The sequence below is a fragment of the Perissodus microlepis genome, chromosome 13 (genome assembly GCF_051167445.1).
Source record: "Perissodus microlepis isolate ML-2025 ecotype Zambia chromosome 13, ASM5116744v1, whole genome shotgun sequence".
In the NCBI taxonomy this organism is placed as follows: domain Eukaryota; kingdom Metazoa; phylum Chordata; class Actinopteri; order Cichliformes; family Cichlidae; genus Perissodus; species Perissodus microlepis.
The window spans coordinates 7,383,411-7,404,823 of NC_140473.1; the positions used below are offsets into that span (position 1 = coordinate 7,383,411).

The following is a 21,413-nucleotide window of genomic DNA, read 5'->3' on the forward strand; positions in this document are numbered from 1 at the left end:
GAAAAAAAAGAAAAACTTTGCCTGTCTTCCTGTTAGTGATTAAGACAGCAGTGTTACTGCAATACATCCCTTTTGCAGGGCCTCTGTGTTAGTTCTGATCCATGGAGTTTGTGCCCGGTCAAAGTGTTTGCAACTGCTTTCTCAGTGAAGACGTCCCTCACGCAAGCGGTGTGAGGATTTTTAACATTATGTTTTTCAAGTTAAATGCCTCACCGGTCACACATGCACTACCACTGAAGGGGGCCATTAGAGATTGTGCACACATGAAACAAAATCTCATGTAAATTTCATCAAGAAATCTTTGAGAATCTGGAAGACCATGAAAACGGGGCTTTCATTTATTTTTCATCTTTTTTGTCAGGTCCCTGATAAATATTTCACACTTGTGTTGTTGGCCACTGTATAGAAACTTTGTTGAATTAGCCAGCAGTGAAAGTAGTCACACACGCACCCTTCCCCCCCAACGGGTGGGCTTCTCCGATCGCGGGGACTCCTCACAGCTGGACCAGGACAGATGCGCAGAATTCCTCTGGTGCTGACGGGATCTATAGAGCCCATTGAGTATGGACTGAAAACTGTGCCATATGGTGTAAGCTTGCAGCTCAATTTGACTGTGGCTGTGAAGCAAGTGGTCACATCTGGGGCAGTGTGGTCACAAACAAACACATCACACAGTACATTTACAGGGAAGAAAATAAGGTCATTTTACTGAATCATTTTGAAAGCGTATTTTATCCTTAATACGGATTCAAGCTGAGGTAGAAATAAGTATAAGCACTTGGTGTTGCTTTTTTCCCTGTGTTCACGTATATACAGTTGTGGAAGAACTACACAAGCTGTGCTCAAGTAGAAGTTTAAATGTAATAAGTTATAGGAATAAAATTCCAGTATTTAAAATCAAATCTCATGTCATTTGTAATATAGAAACATTACAGGTAAAATTATTACTATATTTATTTAGAGTTCTTGTGAAAGCATACAATGGTTTTAGTCAACATTTCTTTCTGCAATGTATCCATATTGTGCAGTTACCGTCTGCATTGTTTGATGCAGGGTCCAGTAATTCCATACTGCCTTCATATTGGCTAATAGGAAAGAGTACATCATGCTGTTGTATGTCACAAATATTTTATTTAAAGAAAAACATTCTGTGCCACCAACCATGAAATTAGACTGTGTTTGCTGGCTATTACTGAAAAAAGGGGGTTTCTTTACTCTGTTTTACCACAGTGCAGTCTCCAGAGTGGAAAAATCAAGTCCCGCAAAAACTGCAGTTCCACTAATGTCCACTTGAGGCTGGCTCCAAAAGCATCAGTTCACAAAGACTCCCGTGTTATAATGTCCAACTTTACAATGTTAAATAACATATTTACAGCCTGCTAATAAAGCAGTCTGGCCTCTATGGGTAGTTTTACTGCTCGTAACAGTGAGCTGGGTGAACTTTTTAAAAAATAATTAATTCACCTGGATTGTCTGACTTCGGTTGAGGTCATATTCACTGACAGGTGTATTGATGCAAGCAGCCAGAAATGATCTGGGTCTGCTGGGCCTTTTACAGTATTTTAATAGGTTATCCGAGTAATACTATGGCGTGCTGTGTGAGACAGACTATCTAACAGATTTGTGCTGAGTGAAACGGTAGCATTTTAGTAGTCTGTTAGTTAGCACTAATTAGCTATATATGAATCTGTTCACATGTCTATTAATTATGATGATTTCTTTAACCACACTTTTTTTTGCTTATTGTCCAGCTTTCAGCACTGTTTACATTGTAACAATTCAATATAAAATTCTCAGTCTGAAAGGTAGATACATGTGAGAGTAAAAGAACATAATATGTTTTATAATATGAGTTAATTTCTGCTGCTGAGTATTCTCTTTCTGCAGAACATGCAAACATGCACTTAATGTCCCCATTGCTCATTTAGTGAGACATATCTTTACATGATCAAACTGCATTCCTAAGTAGTGAAATCCATGTGACGAAATGCCAAGACAGGCAATCAAATGTAATCTGCACATGTTGAGAAACACCGGTAAACACAGCGCTCCCATTTGCGAAGTTTGCAGTAAATGTTCTATTATGGTCTTCCACTAATGAACCGCAGCCCGGCAAAAGTGTGAAAAATAGTAATTTCAAACTTCTTGTTGGAACATGTTAAAGCCACCACTCTGGTTTAGTCTGCTTCTTGAAGGAGTATTTCTGTCCAGGGCTGAAAGGGGAAGTGAGATCTGGGATTCTGGCAGGGCCAGAGTTGGTTGGCCAGATTATCCCTCTCATGCAAATGCCCTCCCTCCCCTGTTGGGTCCTAGTCAAGCGTAGGGGGGCTCAGCGCTGGCCACAGCTGCTTCCCGTTTCAGCTAAATCACACAGCAGCCATCTGGACAAGGCTGTCTCAGTGCGCGGCGCTGCTGAGCTCTTCTGCCGGCCCCGAATGAGCATCTCCAGACAGACCTGGCCCTCAGAGCGCTTGCCCCTGCCTTCTGCTCCGGTGGCTGATCCTCCCTGTCCCAGCTCTCTGCTGCTCAGAGGACCATCCAGACTCTTCAGGTCTTGGACGCACGGCACACGTCAACATGCTTTTGTATGAGTGTGTGTGTGTGTCAAGTATGTACCTTGCAATATTTCAGTCTCATATTGTCCCTTTGGTGATTTATTATCTAATGTGGCAAAATTTAATTTTAATTGAGTTAGTATTCGCCTTTTTTCCCCTGCAAAACAAGTCTACAGTGTGGTTGTGTTTGTTTACTCTTCACTCCCTCTTAATTTTCTCACCGTCTGCTTTTTTTGTGTTTGTTTCTTTGCACAAATGCCAGTCATTCACTGTTTGCTACCCTTTTCTTTGACAGCTAGAGCTGGCAGTATGAATGACATGTAAACTTAATTATTTCACAGACTCTGAGGAGCGTGTGAAGAGAGCGAAATGTGGGAACGAATCTGAAGGAAACTTTCCGTTAACTCCCGAGTTAATTTTGCCGAGCCCGACCCCAATTTGTAGATTTTCACATTTCCTTTGGCACAAGGATATCCAGGTCTGCTTTCTCCTTACTTCTACAGCCATCTTTAAAAACAGAAGAAAAACAGAAACACTCTTCCCACACTATTTGCATATATAAAATATCCTTTATTGATATTTTTGCAAGCATTAAGCTCCCTTCAACTGAGGTCAACTTCGTTTTCGTCTCACGGGTCAAACAATTCTTAGCCATCAGGTATAAAACAGAAAAGTCCAGGATAACATTTCCCTCTGATAACACTAAAAATAGCTTCCAGCAGCAGTCATGGATCAGATAACATCATACACATTTAGTACAGCCGAACTGAAAAAGAAAAAAAATGCAGCTTTGACTACTCTAAGAGACAAACATCGATCACTGTAATAAATACAAAAAACAGACAGGCATGTAAATGTATAAATAACGTGAAGGTTATTACAAACACAAGAGCAGGTTAAAACCTTACAGGGGAGCTGTGGGTCTATCTACACTGATTGTTACGTTACTGATTGTATTTATGTTACACTGGGTTTGCCTGCACTGGAAACAGCCGCAGAAGGAATTGACATTTTTTTCTGTTATTCAATACAGAAAGGTGTCAAAGCAAAAAGGATGTAAATCCTATTACTTTAAATCTTGAAAAAAAGGAGGAAAAATAAGACCTTTTTTTTATATATATATTTACATACACAGGTGATGTGTATTTAAGAAGTACTGTTCTTCATTCCTGTGAGTAATGAAGAACAGTACTTATTTACTTTGTTTTCTTTAAAAAAAAAACCCTAAAAAAACAGAATAGTTCGTATCAGAGATGAAAATCAATGTTTTTAATAGTTGTATATTTATTTGTGTGTCAACAAACATGCATACCTTATAAAAAACACACAGACATTAACAATGTATTTTACATGATGTATTTATATTAATTTATTGCATGTGCTTGCCTGTGTGTGTGTGTGTGTGTCTGTCTGTCTGTGTGTGTGTGTCTGTTCTATCCTGTGAAAGTGTGTATGTGTGTTCTCTGGTCGATGTGGCTCAGTAGCGATGCTCTCCTCGTGTTATGTGAGAGGAGAACTCGTATCGATCTTGACTCCGGTGACCGCAGAGGTTGCACTCGAAGGGGTCTCTGAAGCCGTGGCAGCCCATGTGAATGGTGTACATGACGTGGTCCAGGAAGAGGACGCGGCAGTGTTCGCACCTGTACGCCCTCACCTGCTCCCCGTCCGCTGTCACTACTTTGAAGCCCTCGGAGGCCATCTCCATGGCCCGGATGGTGTCGAACTGCCTCTGCTGTTCCTCCTTCACCAGGGGAAGCACGCCGTTCCTAACCCCCTGGGTGATGTGGTTGGTCAGGTAGATGAGGCCGGGGGCTGCTCCGGTCGGGCGATCCTCGTTGTTGCTCTCGGTGTCCGTGGAGTCCTGGCCGCTGTGGCTGGGCGAGCCATCCTTCTCGCTGGAGGCAGACTTGGAGTTGGAGAGCAGCAGCAGGTTCTCGGCCGCACTGTCTTTGGCTGACAAGCCCGTCCCCGCGTGGGCCTCCGTCGCCGGCTTGTGGAGGGGGTAGATGGAGCCGAGGCCCACATCGGAAGAGGAGGCCGGGGAGGTCTGGACCAGAGGCCGGAGCGACTCGGCGCCTAGGTAGCTGATGGCGCTGTTGATGGCCTGGTCGATGACGTGGGGCTGGATCAGCTCGCTTGCTCCTCCGTCATAAGAGAGGTCCGACAGACGTTTGTCACCTGAAGAGAAGGAGAGACAGAAGGGCAGGGTGAGGTTCGTACTACGCTGACACACTTTCACCTGCATCCTATCATCTCACCATCTTGACACTGAGCCACTGAATCTTAAAATGAGTCACTTCAGTCTACCTCTTGATGTTCTATTTTTCTCCCTCTTTTGATTGTTTTTTGTGTGGATATGAATCGCTTAAATGTAACATGTCTATGCAGAATCAAGGTAATATTTCAATGTAGTCTTTTCCAGTGACGATTAAGCAAATAAAAGGTGCAGTCTGTGATCAGGCTGCACTGCATAGAACCAGGCTTGCAGAGAAAAATGCAACCCCAATGAACACAAACAGTCACAGTTACACTTTTTTTTTCTTTCAGCAAAAAGCAGCGAAATTGTATTGACACAAAAGAAGCAGATTTCAGCCCTTACCCACAAACTTCTGTGGCATAGTGCTCTTACGTTTAGCTACATTATTAGCTAGTCTGTCTAGCACCAAGGCTCTGTCAGATCCCGTCTGGCTCAAGTCTTCCCTCTGCTCATTCTGGTTGCTTTCTTCCTTTACTACTGGAAAGCAAGACAGAGAAGTAGATTTTAGCGTCAAAGTAACTGGAGTTTGTCCTGCTGGCACAAGCCTGATGGTGGTTTTCTCACAGAGCACAGAGCGGACTATTCTGACACACGTGAAGCACTTGGTTTACGAATATAACATTTGCTCATAATGATCTGTTTCCAGGTTTTAATGTAGAGCTGTACAGAACACTAAGTATGAAGTGTCTAAATTTATATAGACAAAGAAACTGACTTAATTAGCTCGGATACCTACACGAGCCTATATTTAAATGGAAATGTAGCCTGTCTTGTTTTTTAGCAACAAAGACAGTGACTGTGATAGGCTGCTGTTCTGTGCACAGTTTCCTGCATCCCGTGTTTAGGATAAAGTAGGTCATTAGATCTGGGTGAAAGTTAAAGCGCACGCCTCGTGAGGCACCAACCTGTGTAGATGGTGTTTTGCAGTCCCATACACTGGAGGTAGTTGTGACACCTCTCTTTGTGCTCTTCTAGAGAGCTGCGCTGCTTATAGCTCCGCCCACAGTAAGCACACTTGTGGGGTTTTCCAACTGCAAAAAAAAAAAAATTACATCAGTGAAAGCAGAGCAGTGCAAAACTTTTTTAAAATAATTAACACTAAAGTAAGTTAAATGGCCATTTGGTTCCTTCTTCTTGAAAGAACACAGGAAGGAATTGATGTAACGAATGCATTTTGATCAGATTAAGTACAAGATAAGGGCTGATTAGGGATCTGGCACAACCAGTGGTAAAGGGGGAAGAAAAGAGCACCACCTACAAAAATGTAAATGACAAAAAAAACCAAAACAATTTCTGGGAGGCCCTGTGCAAAAACTCACAAGTAGAAGTTTATGTCTTAGGATGCCATAAGCTCTGCTGCTGCAGGTAGTGCTGAGCTCATGTCCTCTGTATTTATGGGTAACTCAGGTAGCAACTTAGTGTAGAGTGAACACAGTGCAAACTGAAACCTTATGATGGAGAGCAACATTTTTTATTTTTCACTAAGAAAATATATGCTGACAAATACTGATGATTTTTGCTATATTTTTAAATACAGAGAAAAAAAGCCATAAACCTAAATTAAAAAGTGCTGAAAATTAAATCCAAAATATGAAAAAATCTGAGGAAGGGGAGGATTTTTCTGCCCATACCTGGACAGACAAACAAAACAAACTCAAATGGCCTGTAAATGGTAAATGGCCTGTACTTGTATAGCGCTTTACTAGTCCCTAAGGACCCTCATCCACCCATTCATACACTGGTGTGACTCAATCCTGGTTTTGTGAATGCTCATAAAAACAGCTGAAATTAGTTTAATGCATGCACTTTTTATTTTTGCATGCTAAAAATAAGTGACTAGCGTTTTTGGTTTTTTAAGGAAAATAATAAGCCTTTTTTTTTAAACATATATTTATATTTAAATACATTCCTTTTATATATTAGGAGTTACATTACTATGATAACAGTATTCTATGTCTTTAATATTATAAGTCCAGTTGTCTCCAGTTTGAAAGCTCTCCAGGCTGAATTTATATGATTACAATTCAGCTCAATAACCAACATATATCAGATGCTTTAATCTTTCTCACTTATTTTTTTGTAGGTGCTGTTACATTTACGTTGTAAAATGACACAATCGTGATTGTTATCCCTCCATTTTTCTGACAAACCCTTCAGAAGGAGAATTCTGTTTACACCCAAATTACACTAACATGTACTTCTGCAAAGCATTTGAAAAAAAAAAGTGACACCATATCTACACCCTGTCAACTTCCCTTTACATAGTCCCAAGCTCACGCTGCATGTGCTGCAGAAGTTGCTGTGCCTTTTGTAAAAATCGTCCAACATAAAAGTGCAGAAGTTTTCAGCGGGGGTGACCTTTGCATGCTCACCCGAGTGTGTGCGTAGGTGGCCGGTGAGGGCGTCCCTCCTGCGACAGGCGTAGCTGCACAGGTGACACTTGAAGGGCTTCTCCCCTGAGTGGAGCTTGATGTGACGCAGCAGGTTGCCCTTCTGGGTGAAGGAGGCGCCGCACTGGGTACACTGGAATGGACGTTCTCCTGAGGACGAGAACAGACAGAGCAGACACACGTTACTGCAAAGATGTAAACACAAGGAAAGAAAGGGCAGGGGGGTGGGACAGAATAACTTGTATGTTTTATTGGCTTCTAATTTTCGGATTTTATGGATCGGATCAGACAGTTTGTTTCATTTTTAAGCTTTTCCTTGAGTGCGCTAATCTGACTGTGTTTGTTCCCTCCCTCCACTGACAGCAATAAAAGTCTTTGTCTTTTCTGTTCGGATGGAAAAGCTGCGGGGACGCGGGAGGTCGCCGCACTACAAGCCGGATGATGCAGCGTCTCCGGGGCGGAGAACGATCCAGCAGCCTGTGGGGAGGGTTTCACAGCAGAGTGACACTCCATCTCTCCATGCTCCCCCTGCCCCACAGACTTCTGGCGCTCTGATCGAACAAGAGCCTTTCAGACTCAGCCTGCCAGCTCCGTAATGCACCATTGCCTAGGTCAATTTGATCTGAAAATCTCATTTTTTCCTCTTCTTCGTCTCTAAAATAAGAGCGGCACATCACAATGCAAATTCAGCCTCATTTGAATAAAGCGAAGGAAACACTTTGTGTTGAGAGCCAGTCTTCCTGATCAGCGCTTCTGGAATAAACCAATATCCATCCTCTCCGAGTGTTGTGGCATTCTGTGAGAACGTTTTAATATGGCTTTCTTTTTTTTTCAAAGCCCCCCCGTAAAATAAGAGTCACCAGTGAAGCAGCAAAAATATATAAAAAAGGAAATTCATTAAAAATGCATTTCAGGAGCAAAGACTCACCACAGAATATTTTCTATTTAAATAGGAGGCACTTCATTATATATTTTATTGTACTTTCTTTTGCATTTACATTAGTCTACTGTTCCTTTCTTCCATTTTGAGTTTCATTAGTTTCTAAAGCCTGACAGTAAAGTGCCTTTTTCACAAATGTTCCCCACCACTGGTTTGGCTCCATTACAATAGAATATCAATTTTGAATTCTGAAAAACTTTTAATAGCCAGATAATTGTCACTTTGCAGAGATCCCATTTAATTGCTGCAGATATCCTGTTTCTCAACTGAGGGTATGTTTTCTTTGGACCAAGTTTGTCTCTGCTACTTTATCACACAATAACCTGATCAGTTGCTTGTCACGTGGCAATTCAGAGACTGTTAGATAAACAATCACGAATGCTAATGCTACATCTTGAAGTCTATTTCATGCGCGATATTAGGCTCTGCACGCACACAGCCAGATGCAAGCATGCTACAAGTGAGTGTGAGGAGGACTGCAAAAGAAGTTACTCTCAGAGAGTGTGTATGTGTGCATGGTGACATTGCTTGTGTTTCTGAAAAGAATTTATGTTTGGCTAAACAGGCGGAGGAGCCACAGCGCACACCTCTCTACCCCTATATCCATCTCCTTTATACTAACAGTGAACATGGGTGCAAAGGAAGGGCAAGAAGTGTTGCAGACGGCGTGGCTTACCAGTGTGGCTTCGCTTGTGCACCATCAACACATTGGGGCCAATGCAAACTATCCCACAGATATCGCACTTGAGCTTCCCGTTGGGCAGCCGGATACCGCCGGCCGAGGAGAAGGCCTTGGCTTCGGGGCTCGGCTGTGAGCCGTTCACCTTGGCCCCGGAGGCATCGATCACGCGCAAGTCTTCCGCGCACTCCTCCTCCTCCACACCGTTCATGTCACAGGCCAGCCCATTCTCCTCATCACTGCGAGCCTCAACTTTAATGTTACAGGCTGGAAAAGAGGGCAAGGGGGGGCCACGGTTTAGAATACGAGCATTTTTGTTTCTTGCATGATGTTAAATACTAAAGATGGGCAATTTATCAGTGTGATATTGATACTGTGGCATGAGAAGTTAGAGAGATGTTTATCCCAACACTGTGTTTTAATATTCCTACTTTTTTGCTTTTTTGCTTTTTGTATAAAGAACCATGATGCTGAACTCATACTGTGATTTCCAGCTATTAAACTGAACTTTACTGATTTTTTAATTTGTGACAAAATATACCTGGCTTTATTTGAATTTATTCATATATAGAGAGATATTTTTTTCAGTGGAGCTCTGCACATTCTGTGTTTACTCCTGTTGGAATAAGCACCGTAAGCTGTAACACAGAAACTGCAACTGCCCTAACTAGGGCACCAGCTTTGTAATAGCAACTTCCTTTAGTGCACATTTTCTTGTGAAGAGGGATGCTGCATCAGCCCTTCAGAAACTTTCCCTCCTATTTCAGACATTCTTTTTCTGAATTCACATTAAAAGGCAAAGCTCTTCATAAGGGCACACAGGTGGACAGCATGTCTACTGTTTGAGGATGTCAGTGAGGAGATGAAGAAACATGCCGATCATCTCACACCATCACACTTTGGTGAAGCAAATGACAGCAAGATAAACAGGAAACAGAGACACAGGAAGCAGTGCGAAACTAGGGACACGCGCGGTATCTATCATAGCAACCGAGCGAACAACACAGATATACAGCCATGTGGCCTCTTCACACTCGTATTCATTTGCAAAGGTCTTCGTGTCATTTTGTACATTTCTAGCTTTTTAAAGTGCCGAAAGAAAATTATACCCGAGCGATCAGCGCCTGCTCTTATCTTATCTGTAGAAAAGCTTTAAAAAAAACCAATACACGCTGTAGCGTGTATTCGATGTCCAGTGTTCCAAGGAAAATAGAAGTGCCCTGTGCGATTAACTCTCAGCCGCTTCATTTTCCCACCAATGGACTTAAGAAATATTTAAGAGAACTGACAGATCATGTAAGTCCCGCAGCTACCAACCTGTGGTTTGCATGTCACAGTGACAGCCTGATTTCCCCATGCCTCTACCTCTGTTTGTACAACTGAAGAGGAAGAAGTGGAAATCATGAAATATAGGAATCCATGGAAAAGGGGAAGCTTCAAAGAGGGCCTGTCTAACTGAAATACCAAGAATTATGGAGAAGTGACAGAAAGGGAAGCATGGGAAAGGAATTGTAAAACAGCCTGTAACTGAAACAGTTTTTTTTTTTCTAATGCAGGAGTGTTGTTTTCACCGAGAGTCACTGAGGGGGCATAAATCCCCTAATGTACATTTTCCACAGAGGGAAGAGTGAAACATGAGAACTGAGTAGGATCACGAGATGTTGGTGATCATCCCTTTTCTCATAATCTGACAGTCCATACCCACACTTTTGAAAACAATGTGTTTTATTTATTTATTTATTTTATCTCACATGAGGAGTAATCTCATCTGTTAAACTGCTGGGTTTATTGGACAGACTTGTATTTTGCTGGGGAGATAAGATAAAAGACACACCAACCATGCAAAGAAAGGAAAGAAACAGTTTTGCTGTCTATAAAAAACAAAAGTGTGGTTAGAATGCTAAACTGGCCATCATTTATGTTACATAACCAAGTAGGAATTAGGGGTTACACAGCATTCAAAATGTCCTTACAATGCACCACAGATGAGCATGGCATGTAAGTGGGGATTGTTCTGTTATTGTGTTTAGTTTCAGTTACGAGCTCTCTGTTTTTACAGACGTTTACGACTTATTTTAACGACTATTTACGGACATTAAAGAAAAACTATAAAATCTGTTTCACCCTCAGTTTGATCAGTGACTTAAATTAGCTTCAGTCAAATATGTCAACCATTTATCTGTTACTTGTTGCTATCTTTCTGAGTTTTCAAGAATCAGCTGTTTCACATTATATCAGTTAAAATAACAACTGTCCTTGTTTAAGTAGCTTAACATTGCTGCTATCCACTAGCTATTAGCTAGGCATTTAGCCATTAGCCTGCTCAAACTTGATCTATTAGAACCATTTATTTGTGGGTTTTTATCAAAATTATAAAAGACATTTCTCCCTTGTTTTTATCCATCAAACTGTTAACCATTATATTTAGCATTAGCTTTAAGGTCTCCTTCTGGCTACTTTTAACTATAATCATTTGTCCCTTAATTTTAGCTAGCACTTTTGATCATTTATCTGTTACTTTTGGATAACACTATGTAGTTCTATAATTTATCTATTACATTTAGGTAACTAATTGAACAATTAACCACTACCACATATTTTGGTTTATCTGTTGGTTATGATGTTCCTAATAATGATTCTGTTACTTTTTAAGCTAACCTTTCTGTGACAGCTAACTGTGTAGCAGTTCCAATTTATGTACACTCTCAGCAAGTCATGTTTAGGTTATTCAATGTGATACAATTAATTAAATTTAAAAAATCAGTGAGATAAAAATAAAAATAATCTACTTCTGCTACTGGAAAAATGTTTGCATTTCATGAATGCAAATGCAGTTCCCTTGGTAAAGTTAACTCGTCACCGATTTATGGAATGTTGTTGCTAACTGTCTTTACAGATACAAACAGAAATCACAAGCTATGTAGCCATAGTCATCTTTTTTGAAGATTTTACGTTTCATTTATTGCAATGTGTACGTCTATGAGGTTCTTACTTTAACCACTGAGGGTTTTTTTTCTCATTGAAACAAAACATTTACATGACTATGTGTTAGTGTAGCTTAGCTGTAGGGATTTTTTTGAGTTATGAATTTGCATTTGCATATCACAGAACTCGAAAGCAAAACTCCATAAGTGGCTATACCACTTCAATCCTGCTAATTTAATTTATGGTTTTAGCCGCAAAACCTTCAACTGCCACAGCGTAATGGATAATTACACTGTTTTTAAATGTCGATAGACATTGTAAAAAGTACATAAATTACTTGCACATTAGCTTTTGAAAGAATTCTCTACCCCCAAAAAATACAGAACTGATCCAAGAATAACGCCTTTTCACAGTGAGGCAGGTGTACAATTTCAGGAAATGGTTGATACAAAGTGGGTGGAAAAAAATGTGTTTATCTATTATCATCTAATACACCAGTGAAGCTTTGAGATTGTCAACTAGCTGGAGCAGAAGGGAACCATGAACACTGGGCTGACACCCACTTCTCATGGATATGGGGAAGTTGTGACTAAATTGGGAATAGGAAGAAAGCTTTTGCTTTACATCGTGTTTGTCATGAACATCACACATCCTGATTTACTCATTTTGGGAAGCAAGTGTCAGATCACAGTAGACAAACAAAACAGGTCTCAATAAAATGGTTATAACCTGATACGGATCTAATCCTCACACTACAGGTAAAGAAACAGCACGCCCTGGAGCAGTGACTGGAAAAATAATTAACAAGTAAAATGCTAGAGCTTTAGAAAGGCATAAAAAGAAGAAATAAACTAACTGCATTGACAAGGATGCATAGCGGGTAGGAAGCAACACAGCACTGTGCTCTGCAGCGTGGAAACACAAGGAGCCACTGGAGGTTCCTGTTACTGAGTTGTGCTGCTCTCACTGCCTGAAAATAACCCTGTGTGCAAAGTAGTGGAACCACAAGTGTTAAACCACGCCAGCAACACACTGAACACAACTTGCAGGAACACCAAAAACAGCCTGCTTTTTGCCCTCACACAGTTTTTTTTTTTTTTCTTTCTTTCGTTTTTTTTTTTTTTTTTTTAAACTCGCCTCCATGCTTTCGGGAACTAAACCGCTCAGTCTCCTTCTCAGTCTCATGTCTCTGACATAGCCGAGGACCTATCTGAATCACTGAAAATGAAAGCGAAATCATTTCACTGGGATGTTGCGAAGGTCATCTTACAGTCTTGTGACTTTAACCGAGTCTCTGGGCTTATGTTCGGTGTAAGAAACACAAGGCGGTAAAAACGTTTCTTTCACGAAATGGTTAAATAGGCGTCACATATTAACCTCCCTCGTGCGTGTAGTCATACATGTGTAGCTTGTACCACAGCAAATGTGCGCCAACAATGACGTTCCCAGGCTATAAAGACTCACTTGCAACAGGAAATAACCTGGGTTTCGAGGTTTTAAGCTTTCGATACTTTGAGGTCCCATGTCCCACATATAGTCCCCCCTCTTTTTTCACTAAAGAGAACTGAGCAGCACATGATCCTGGGCGATAATTATAACTCATTTGGGCTCTTATCACTGAGGCAGTGATGCATAGATGTACCAGATACTTGCACTTCCCTTCTTTCTTTCTGTCCCATATATAGACACACACTTGTGCAAAGGGATTGAAAAGAAACTCACACGCAGAACATAAAGTCATACACCCAGCTGCACCTTCTTTCCCTTCTTTACAGGCTGCCAATGAAAGTCAAACATTTAGATAATGCTCACACCGACCATTTCCCATTTTTTTCGGTTGACTAAGACGTGCATGTGTGATGTAAAACGTGGTTCCTCACACATCCTCCGTTACTCGGCTGAACACGTGTTGATTGTTTAGACTCACAGATTCCTGCCTGTGTCGGGTTCAGCACCTGACAGCTCAAAAGTAGGAAAGAGAGAGCCTTTGTGAGTAAGCAGGTGTGCGACCTATGTGGTGCGGTGATGCGCTCTCCGAGCTTGGCCCCGTTCCTGAACTCTTTATCTCCAGGAGTGTTGAAACTGCCTGATGGCAAGTTCTTCTTAGGAAACTCTTACACATCCTATTTCAGTTTCCTCTCACATCTTATTTTTGACTGTGCGCTGCTAATCTTTGCCGTTATCTGGATGTAAGTGGAAAAATACTGATAAGATGGTCAATTTTGAGCCATTCCATTTTGTCTTTTTTTTTTTGCATTCAATCTCCTATATGTGATATATAAAGATTTCAAGTGATTCATTCAATAGATGAAAGTATGTTTTTGACATTAAAAAGGCACAATACAACTATGCTGTTTGTCCTATGAAAGGTGAATGCTATGTCCGGTTATCTTGCTGTCATATAAAACCGATCAGCCTTTAATGACCAGTAAACATTTTCTGTTTCACAAACCGCCCATGTTAGGAGACTTGAGATAAACATATGTCACTGATGTGAGTCCCCCTTGCATTCTCCATCCTGATTTTCACCATGAGATTCCCTGGCTTGCTGTTTGCAAACTCAAATCAAGGCCACATTAGCTATTCCTTAAGATTCAGCTTATTAATGACGTGCCATGGATCAAAGGGATTTTTTTTACCTTTCCTGCCAATGACCTAAATGTGTCTCTTTGCAGCTTTAAATTAATTTTTCCAAGGGATTTGGAACAGCAAATATCTCCCACTGGATGTTCATTTGATTAATTTTATGCTTTTTTTTAACATATATGTCACACTTTTGATCCTTACATTACTTTCACTTATCGCTTTACTCTGATTTGGATGCTTTGGGAATGATACGTCTGACTACTGCTGGGAAGGGCACTGCAGTCGTTTAGGCTTGTTTTTGATTGCCGCTTCATGGGATATATTCAATACATCAACATAATTTTGCTATCACACACTGATTTATTTACTTTCATTTTAATTCACAGAAGCAGCGGTGACGGTCAGGCTGCGCTTGAGTTACCTTTGTCCCCTCGGTTGTTCTGCTGCTGGGTGGAGCCGGCTGACAGGTCTTCAGGGACAGCCATGGGCTCTTCTGCCTCCTCGGACGCTTCATTGGCAGGGGGACTGTCCCTGTCTGGGGTAGAGACACACACCAGCAAACACCCATCACTCACTACGCAACCCCCGCGACATGACTCATTCAGGGGTAGCAAAATTACCTCTCCATCCTGTAAGAGCCTGTTTGTGGGCCTATTGTATCTACTTTGTGCATTCTACAGCTCAATCATGCAGTAGGCGAGCTTTTACCTGGCATCTGGGCTATTTCCTGGGCCTCCTCTGTCTCCATGCGGTGCAAGTACTCTAATGGGAGAAAGATAGAGATGTAGGTGCGTGTAAGTTTAATCAAGTGCAGGCGCAGGAAACAACGTTATAAAAAGCTAGAGTGGAGTAAAAGGGTGTACTTCTCGGCGTGACTCCATAACCTCGCTGAGATCGCTCTTGTCACAGCCGCAGATACACCATTCTCCCTCACATTACATTACAAAGAATTACAGACATTTTCATTACAAGTCTGACAGAAAGACGGAGCATGGAGAGCAGCTCGGGCCCCGGCTGATGGGGGCCCTGCCGGTAGCGCGGGGTTGCCGGGAATAGGCTTTCAGACCACATTTGTTATTTATTGTTAATTTCCTGCCACATAATCATCCCAAAATGCAAACTGACTGCCGCAAAATTAAGCAGAAAATTAACTGGCCCCAGGTCACCGGGGATGCGGGTGTTTGCCGTGCCCAGCTGATCGGCGTTCGTGTTCTCTCTAATTTACTGAGCATGCATCGCTGAGCCCGCGGCCTGAGTGCAGACACACGCAAGCCACAATCAGAAACAAAGAGAGGGAGGGAAAAGAGAGAGAAGAAGAAGGAGATGAGAGAAAGGCTGCGAGATGTGCATGGAGAGAAGTAGATGTCTGTGAAAGGGCAAAAAGTCAGAGGAAGGTGCAGAAAAAGAAAAGAGACAGAAAAGCAGGCAGAAGGACCGAGAACTTCTCTTTATTCATTTATTTTTACACTCCCTCCCCCCCACCTTTTTTTTTTAGCAAGAAGAGGCAATCGAGTCCAGAAGCGCTCCTCCGGCCAGGGCTGCATATCTGAGGAGTCACCAATGCTCGTGGCCCCATTAATAATGGATGGCCCTCAAGCCTGCAGCAGATGGGCCCGACAGCCTCAGCCCCAGCTCCGCCACTTCAAGAAGCCCTTGGTGGGGCCGCTGCCCAGTCCAAGCAGCCACACAGGGAGAAGTGAAGCTCCCGAAAATAGCGAAACAAACCCAGGGGAGAAGGGGAACCTAGCCCTTCCTGTTTTACTGACAGATGGCTCCACACATTTGGAACAAATAGTGGGAAGCAACGGGGCCGCTCTGTCGCAACGCACAAGATTCTGCGGAGTCAAGTCAGGAGCTCAAAGGCCTGCAAGACACTCAGGATGCAAGTGTGAGAGGAGGGAGAAAGGGTGGCGAGGGTGGGGGGGGCATAGGTCACTGGTGCAGATGATTTGTTCAGCATAACACGGTGGTGTTGCGTGTTACTGCGCCGAGCGACGACTCGGCAGCGCCGTTCCTCAGCATCTGGAGTTTGCAGGTCGGGGGCAGAGGGAGGTGTATTCTCATGTGCCCTTTTTTTCTGGGCAGATGGTGAGAGGGGAAACACGGATGTGTTGGCGGGGGGGCTTTGACAGAAGTTTAGAAAAAGGAGAGAGAGTTCCTACATTCAGCCACAACCCACTTGCGTAGGCATGTGGAAAGTAAAGTGCATGTAGAATATTCAGGAAATTCTTTTTTTTTGTTCAGAACACTCGTGGCACTTTTTCCTTGTGTTTACCGACAGCTCTGTTTTTACTTTTAGTGCTTCTACTTTAACATACTTTTGGCATTTGGTGATCATCAAGTTAAGACTCAGACTGAAAGTAGAACTTTTTGATAAAAGCCGGAGCACGACTAAAACATTTCCATCTAACTATCCAGACTTATTAATGATTCTCCTTCTCAAATCAGAGTGAAATTATTGTGTGTGTGTGTGTGAGTGTGTGTGTGTGTGTGTGTGAGTGAGTGTGAGTGTGTGTGTGCGTTGGCGTACGAGTGTCAAAGTGTATGAGTGTACGAACTGGGGGCAGGTGGAATCTTTCAGGCGGTGAAATAGGAGTCACAGAAAAGACTTCTAACACAGAGCGCAAAGGGGGGACTGGAACAGTTTTGGTCGGAGTACGTCAACTGAGGAGAGGCAGGAAGAGGCTTGTGGGTTGACAGAATTTTCGGTCCTCCTCCTGTGTGTTTGTACGTGCGTGTGCGTGCGTGTGTGTGTGTGTGTGTGTTTGGTGGATGGTTGTGGCGGTGTGTCGCTGGGGGTGGGGGTAGCGAGGTGCAAAGCTACACCAGGGAGCAGGGTGGAGATGAGAAACACACGAAACCGTTAACAGATACTGAGGACCACACCAGCAAAGTCTGGATACCCTGGAGAAAGCTGACACAGTGGCGTGTCTGTGTGTGTTTAGATTAATGCACAGTTAAAACAAACTGAAAATATGAAGGATTTTTTTTTTAAAGTGACACTTCTTGAGAGTTTCACTTGGAACTTTCTACTGATTAAACATCATAAATATGACTGAAGGCCCAGTATTTTTAAAACAAGTTTATACTTATAGTTTTTGGCAGCAATTAAATATTTTAAATAAATTAAACTATATCTGCAGATAAACAGCAGTGCTGTGACACGGCTATGTGAATGCAGCTTCATCACACTTCGCCTCACATCAGGAGCCCCACTTTGAGTGATTTCTACTCATACGCTCCACTCAGACTTTCCACTTTTAACTGAACAGTCTGAGTGACAATTATCGAAAAACATCTCAAATAATAACGATCCGTCCTGTGAGTTTTGCAATAAGTAACACCGCCGTGGGCGCCTTCTTATCAATAACGAGGAAAAGAGATGATCCCACACTGCCAAGCAACGTGGCGCGCGGACACCTCTGTTCATGTGTGCACGCAGAGATGGTCATCAGTAATTCATGAAATGTATGGGTGGAAGTGGGCAGATAGTGTTAGCAGATGTGTTCTGGGAGTCTATCATTGGAGGAGGGTGGTGGTGGTGGTGGTGGGAGAGCAAAGGTGCGCTGAAGAAGAAGTTTCCTTCATTTGCATCTGACACACTTCACTACTCTGCTATTCAGACAGTACAATCATTTTAATAACTGTCTGTCTTCCTCTAACCCCTCCACCCCCCTCCCCCTTTCACACCCCCCTCCTACTTCTGTTTCTACTGACAAGAAAGATGATGTATCTGCAGACAGATTTGCAGCACTTTCAGCACTTCTCTTTCCAACTGAGCTATGAAAAAAGCCCTATGTGCGCAGGTACTGAGCTCCGTTTACAAGTTCAGAAATCAAAAATGAGTTTTCGGCTATTTTATTTGACTTTTCGTTTAGTTTATTTATTATCTTACATTTATTGTTAAAGTAGATAACTGCTTTACATTTGCGGAGAAATATAATTTTTTCTGCTTGACCGTAAACTTGAAATGTGTTAATAAAAAAAAATAGGACACATCAGAGAAAGATGCTTTCCAAGTTTAAAAAAATTTAATTAATGCCAACTTATTTTACGTCCCACAAACGCCACTTTTAAACACACAGTTAATTATAGTTAATAAATAATAATTTAGAGAAGGGTTAAATATATATATTTGAGGAAACTCAGCTTTCTTGGACTTCTGTTTTTTTTTTTATCGCGTTTAAAAAGAGAAAAAAACCGATCATTTCCCCCCATCTCTTCGGCGGTGAATCTTTCAGTTTTCTGCCTGGGCGTTGATGAGCAACTTTTTCACCTTTGAGCGTCAGCAGCGTGAAAAGTTTCATCAGTCCTGCCTGTTTTCTTCCCTTCACACAGACGCCTTACCGGCTAACCGAGACTGCGGTTCGATTCTAAACAGGCCGACACAAAGATTAACGGAACGAGAAATGCTCAGAGCGACTGATTTGTGTGTAAACTCGAGCCGCTCAGGAGAGCGCGTTTAGTCGGTGCGTACTGATTTCCTGTTTAAGCAAAAACATGTTCGCATTAGTTTAGGCCCCGGTCAATTTTGCGCTTTCAACAATTTAAAGAAAATTATTTTCTGAAAAAAAAAAAGTTCATTTTAAATATCTTAATAAACTTGAGGCACTTTTAAAACAGGGCCCTAAAGTTTACAGAGTGCGCACATCTGTTGCAACAGGTGCCGTAGCCGAAGACGGAAAAACAGTTAAACGAGTTAAAATGATAACGAGCCCCGAGCCGATCTGTATGAATTCTTAAAGAAAATGTGATTCGGATTTTTATAGAAGTCGAATTAATTGGAAAATAGTTTATCCATATTTCCCAAAAGAGAGAGAGAGAAAAAAAGACGCAAGGAAAATGGGGAACATTTCCCTCTACTTCCCTTAAATTACTGCTCGTAGCTTACAGACACAGACAACGCTTTAAAAACAATATATTTTCCCCGATATATTACTGAAATACAGTCTTGTTATTTAATCCGTTATAAACTCTGTGGCAGAAGAAAATTACGCGCATCAAACGGGACCTTGATGCTGAGGCGCACCTGCACCGAAACTATAAGGAGAGTCTTTTCCAGTCAGGCGCATATGTCTCCTAAACCATTTCACTGCCATCGAAATCACTTTAGAGGTGTTGGCCTAGCCTTTGAGGTGAGAGCCGAGCTGAAATGTGCGGTTGAAGTCACTTTACCTGCTATTCCTTGAGTTTGCAGTATGAAGTTCTTCCAACTCTCCCCGGCTCCATGTGCAGAAGGTCGCAGCGCCGCGGCGGCCCCATGGAGCTGCGCCCTGAGTCCCTCCCCTCTCCACTGCACTTCCTCGTTCCAGCCCAACATGACTATGTCTCTCAGCTCGGCTGAGGCATTTTGCTTGCTTTTATCCACAGTCTGCAGTGGGGAGTCGGGCCACCGAACCCCTGGCACTTGCTTTGTGCCGTGCCAATAAAAGCTGACACCCAGTAGACCATCACTGGCAGCCATGCATGAGATGGGATGAGGCGAGCGAGGAGAGTGGACCATTCATTGTTTATTTATTTCATTCACACCGAAGAAGCTGATTGGGGTTGGGGGAGGTGGGGGGGTAGTGTGGGCTGGAGGGAGGGGGAGGGGGGGTTACTCCTCACTTGCATATTGGACAGCTCCCCTTCTGTCACCTGTTCTGGCACTCTGAAGCAGTCCATGAAATTAACACAAGTGTTTCCCATATAATGAGCTTTTCTTCTTCTTCTATTTAATGTTCCATCCAGTTTGCTTCCCCCATCCCCCCACCCCCACCTCTCTGTGCTACCTCTAGCGTCATAGCCTCCTGTCCTGTACCTTAACACAGCACGAATGCAGCGTACACAATCAGGATTATGTCTGAGCCTGAGCAAACAGTTGCATCTCTTAACATTAGCCTCCTTTATTACTTCCTGTTTTAAAATGCGTGTACAGTAAGTGCATTCTCTCTCAGTCCTGCAGCAGATCATCATTCAGATATGCATTAATTTACTGAAATGTGGTTTTCCCTCTGGTTTCATGAGCAGGAATCTACAAACCAACACTGGGCCACTGGCTCCAAGTGTATCAGATGTGTTAGTTTCAGATGCTGCCACTGCTACCAGCATTCACATTAAAGTCAATCATCTCAGTTCCAACGCGGCGACAGCTCACATGTTCTCAAAGTCGAGTTATCACATCTGCTTACAGTACGGCGATAACACACACGCAGCTGCTGCCCGGTGACAGCCGCACACACCATTATACAACACTGTACTTCTAAGATGCTTTCTGGCCTACAGTTTGTTTTATTGCTAACCTGTGTGGCAGCTTCTAAAGCAGCCCTATAGGTGACTCCTGAGCGGACTGCCCACATATGGAGTCTGAATTTGTTCAAATAAATATACGTTTTGGACTGAAAATGAAGAAAATTCCAAATAAAACAGGAATTGCACACCACCGTCGACTTTAAAACTCAATTTGAGATATGTCCCGTCACTAGTATCTCATGGTGGAGCTTGTAATGTAGTTCAGTTTGAACCCCTACTTGATCAGCTGTGTTTACATGTATAAATGAACCTAACGGATTAAGTTGGACGAGTTTGCACTTCATTTTACAGAATATGTGATCGTTTATACTCCACTATTTTCACTTTCTCCTTGTGGCTGTTTTTTCCCAGTGTCCCACAAGCCCCAAAGAGGGCTCTTATCTCAGGAGAGGCCGTGTGGCTGGATTGCTGAGTCACCTTTTGCGGGAGGCTGCCCTTATCTCCTAAGAAACACAGCATTCAGTTGGTTGCAAAAGGAGGAACTTTGGGCAGGAGCAATGCGGCCTGCTGTGTCTTCATGGCCATAATATGGATTGCAGCAATGCTCGCTGACTTCCTCATAGCCTCACAGTCGGTGCTGCTTTTTTTCTTCTGTAAGGTCCGTTTTAACGCATGACGTGCAAAGGTGTGAACACGCTGCAGGATGGGTTAACTCCGCAAAGGGAAGGCTGGGACAAAAAATGTGACTCAGCGCTACTGGCGACCTCGAAGATGTCGGTTCATGGCTGTGATCGCCTGCGATAAGAGATGCTGTCCCGTTCAGTGACACAGCAGCTTCACTTCAGCCGAA

General features: G+C 42.6%; 1 protein-coding gene across 5 annotated transcripts; it reads right to left on the reverse strand.

Moving 5' to 3' along the window:
- Positions 1-3,104: 3,104 nt before the first annotated feature.
- ikzf1 (IKAROS family zinc finger 1 (Ikaros)) lies at positions 3,105-19,846 on the reverse strand. 5 transcript variants are annotated; one of them, XM_084948964.1, is made up of 8 exons: positions 19,508-19,846; positions 15,041-15,094; positions 14,754-14,867; positions 8,819-9,088; positions 7,185-7,352; positions 5,718-5,843; positions 5,155-5,286; positions 3,105-4,733 (listed from the first exon to the last, which is right to left on the reverse strand). In XM_084948964.1, exons 1-8 carry the CDS (start codon positions 19,833-19,835, stop codon positions 4,033-4,035), a joined length of 1,893 nt encoding a protein of 630 aa, XP_084805090.1. In that variant the 5' UTR covers positions 19,836-19,846; the 3' UTR covers positions 3,105-4,032. The 5 variants fall into 5 exon arrangements, with proteins under 5 accessions (XP_084805090.1, XP_084805089.1, XP_084805093.1 ...); XM_084948963.1 differs by having other exon boundaries at positions 5,155-5,289; XM_084948967.1 differs by lacking the exon at positions 8,819-9,088.
- Between the last annotated feature and the right edge of the window lie 1,567 nt (positions 19,847-21,413).

Excerpts from the sequence above, each read along its gene's own strand:
- ikzf1 (XM_084948963.1), bottom strand. The coding sequence starts at position 19,835 with ATGGTCCACTCTCCTCGCTCGCCTCATCCCATCTCATGCATGGCTGCC. Across the intron at positions 5,290-5,717 it reads GCAAAACACCATCTACACAG|TAGTAAAGGAAGAAAGCAAC; the intron begins GTTGGTGCCTCA and ends CTTGCTTTCCAG. Across the intron at positions 4,734-5,154 it reads TATGCCACAGAAGTTTGTGG|GTGACAAACGTCTGTCGGAC; the intron begins GTAAGGGCTGAA and ends CCTTCTCTTCAG.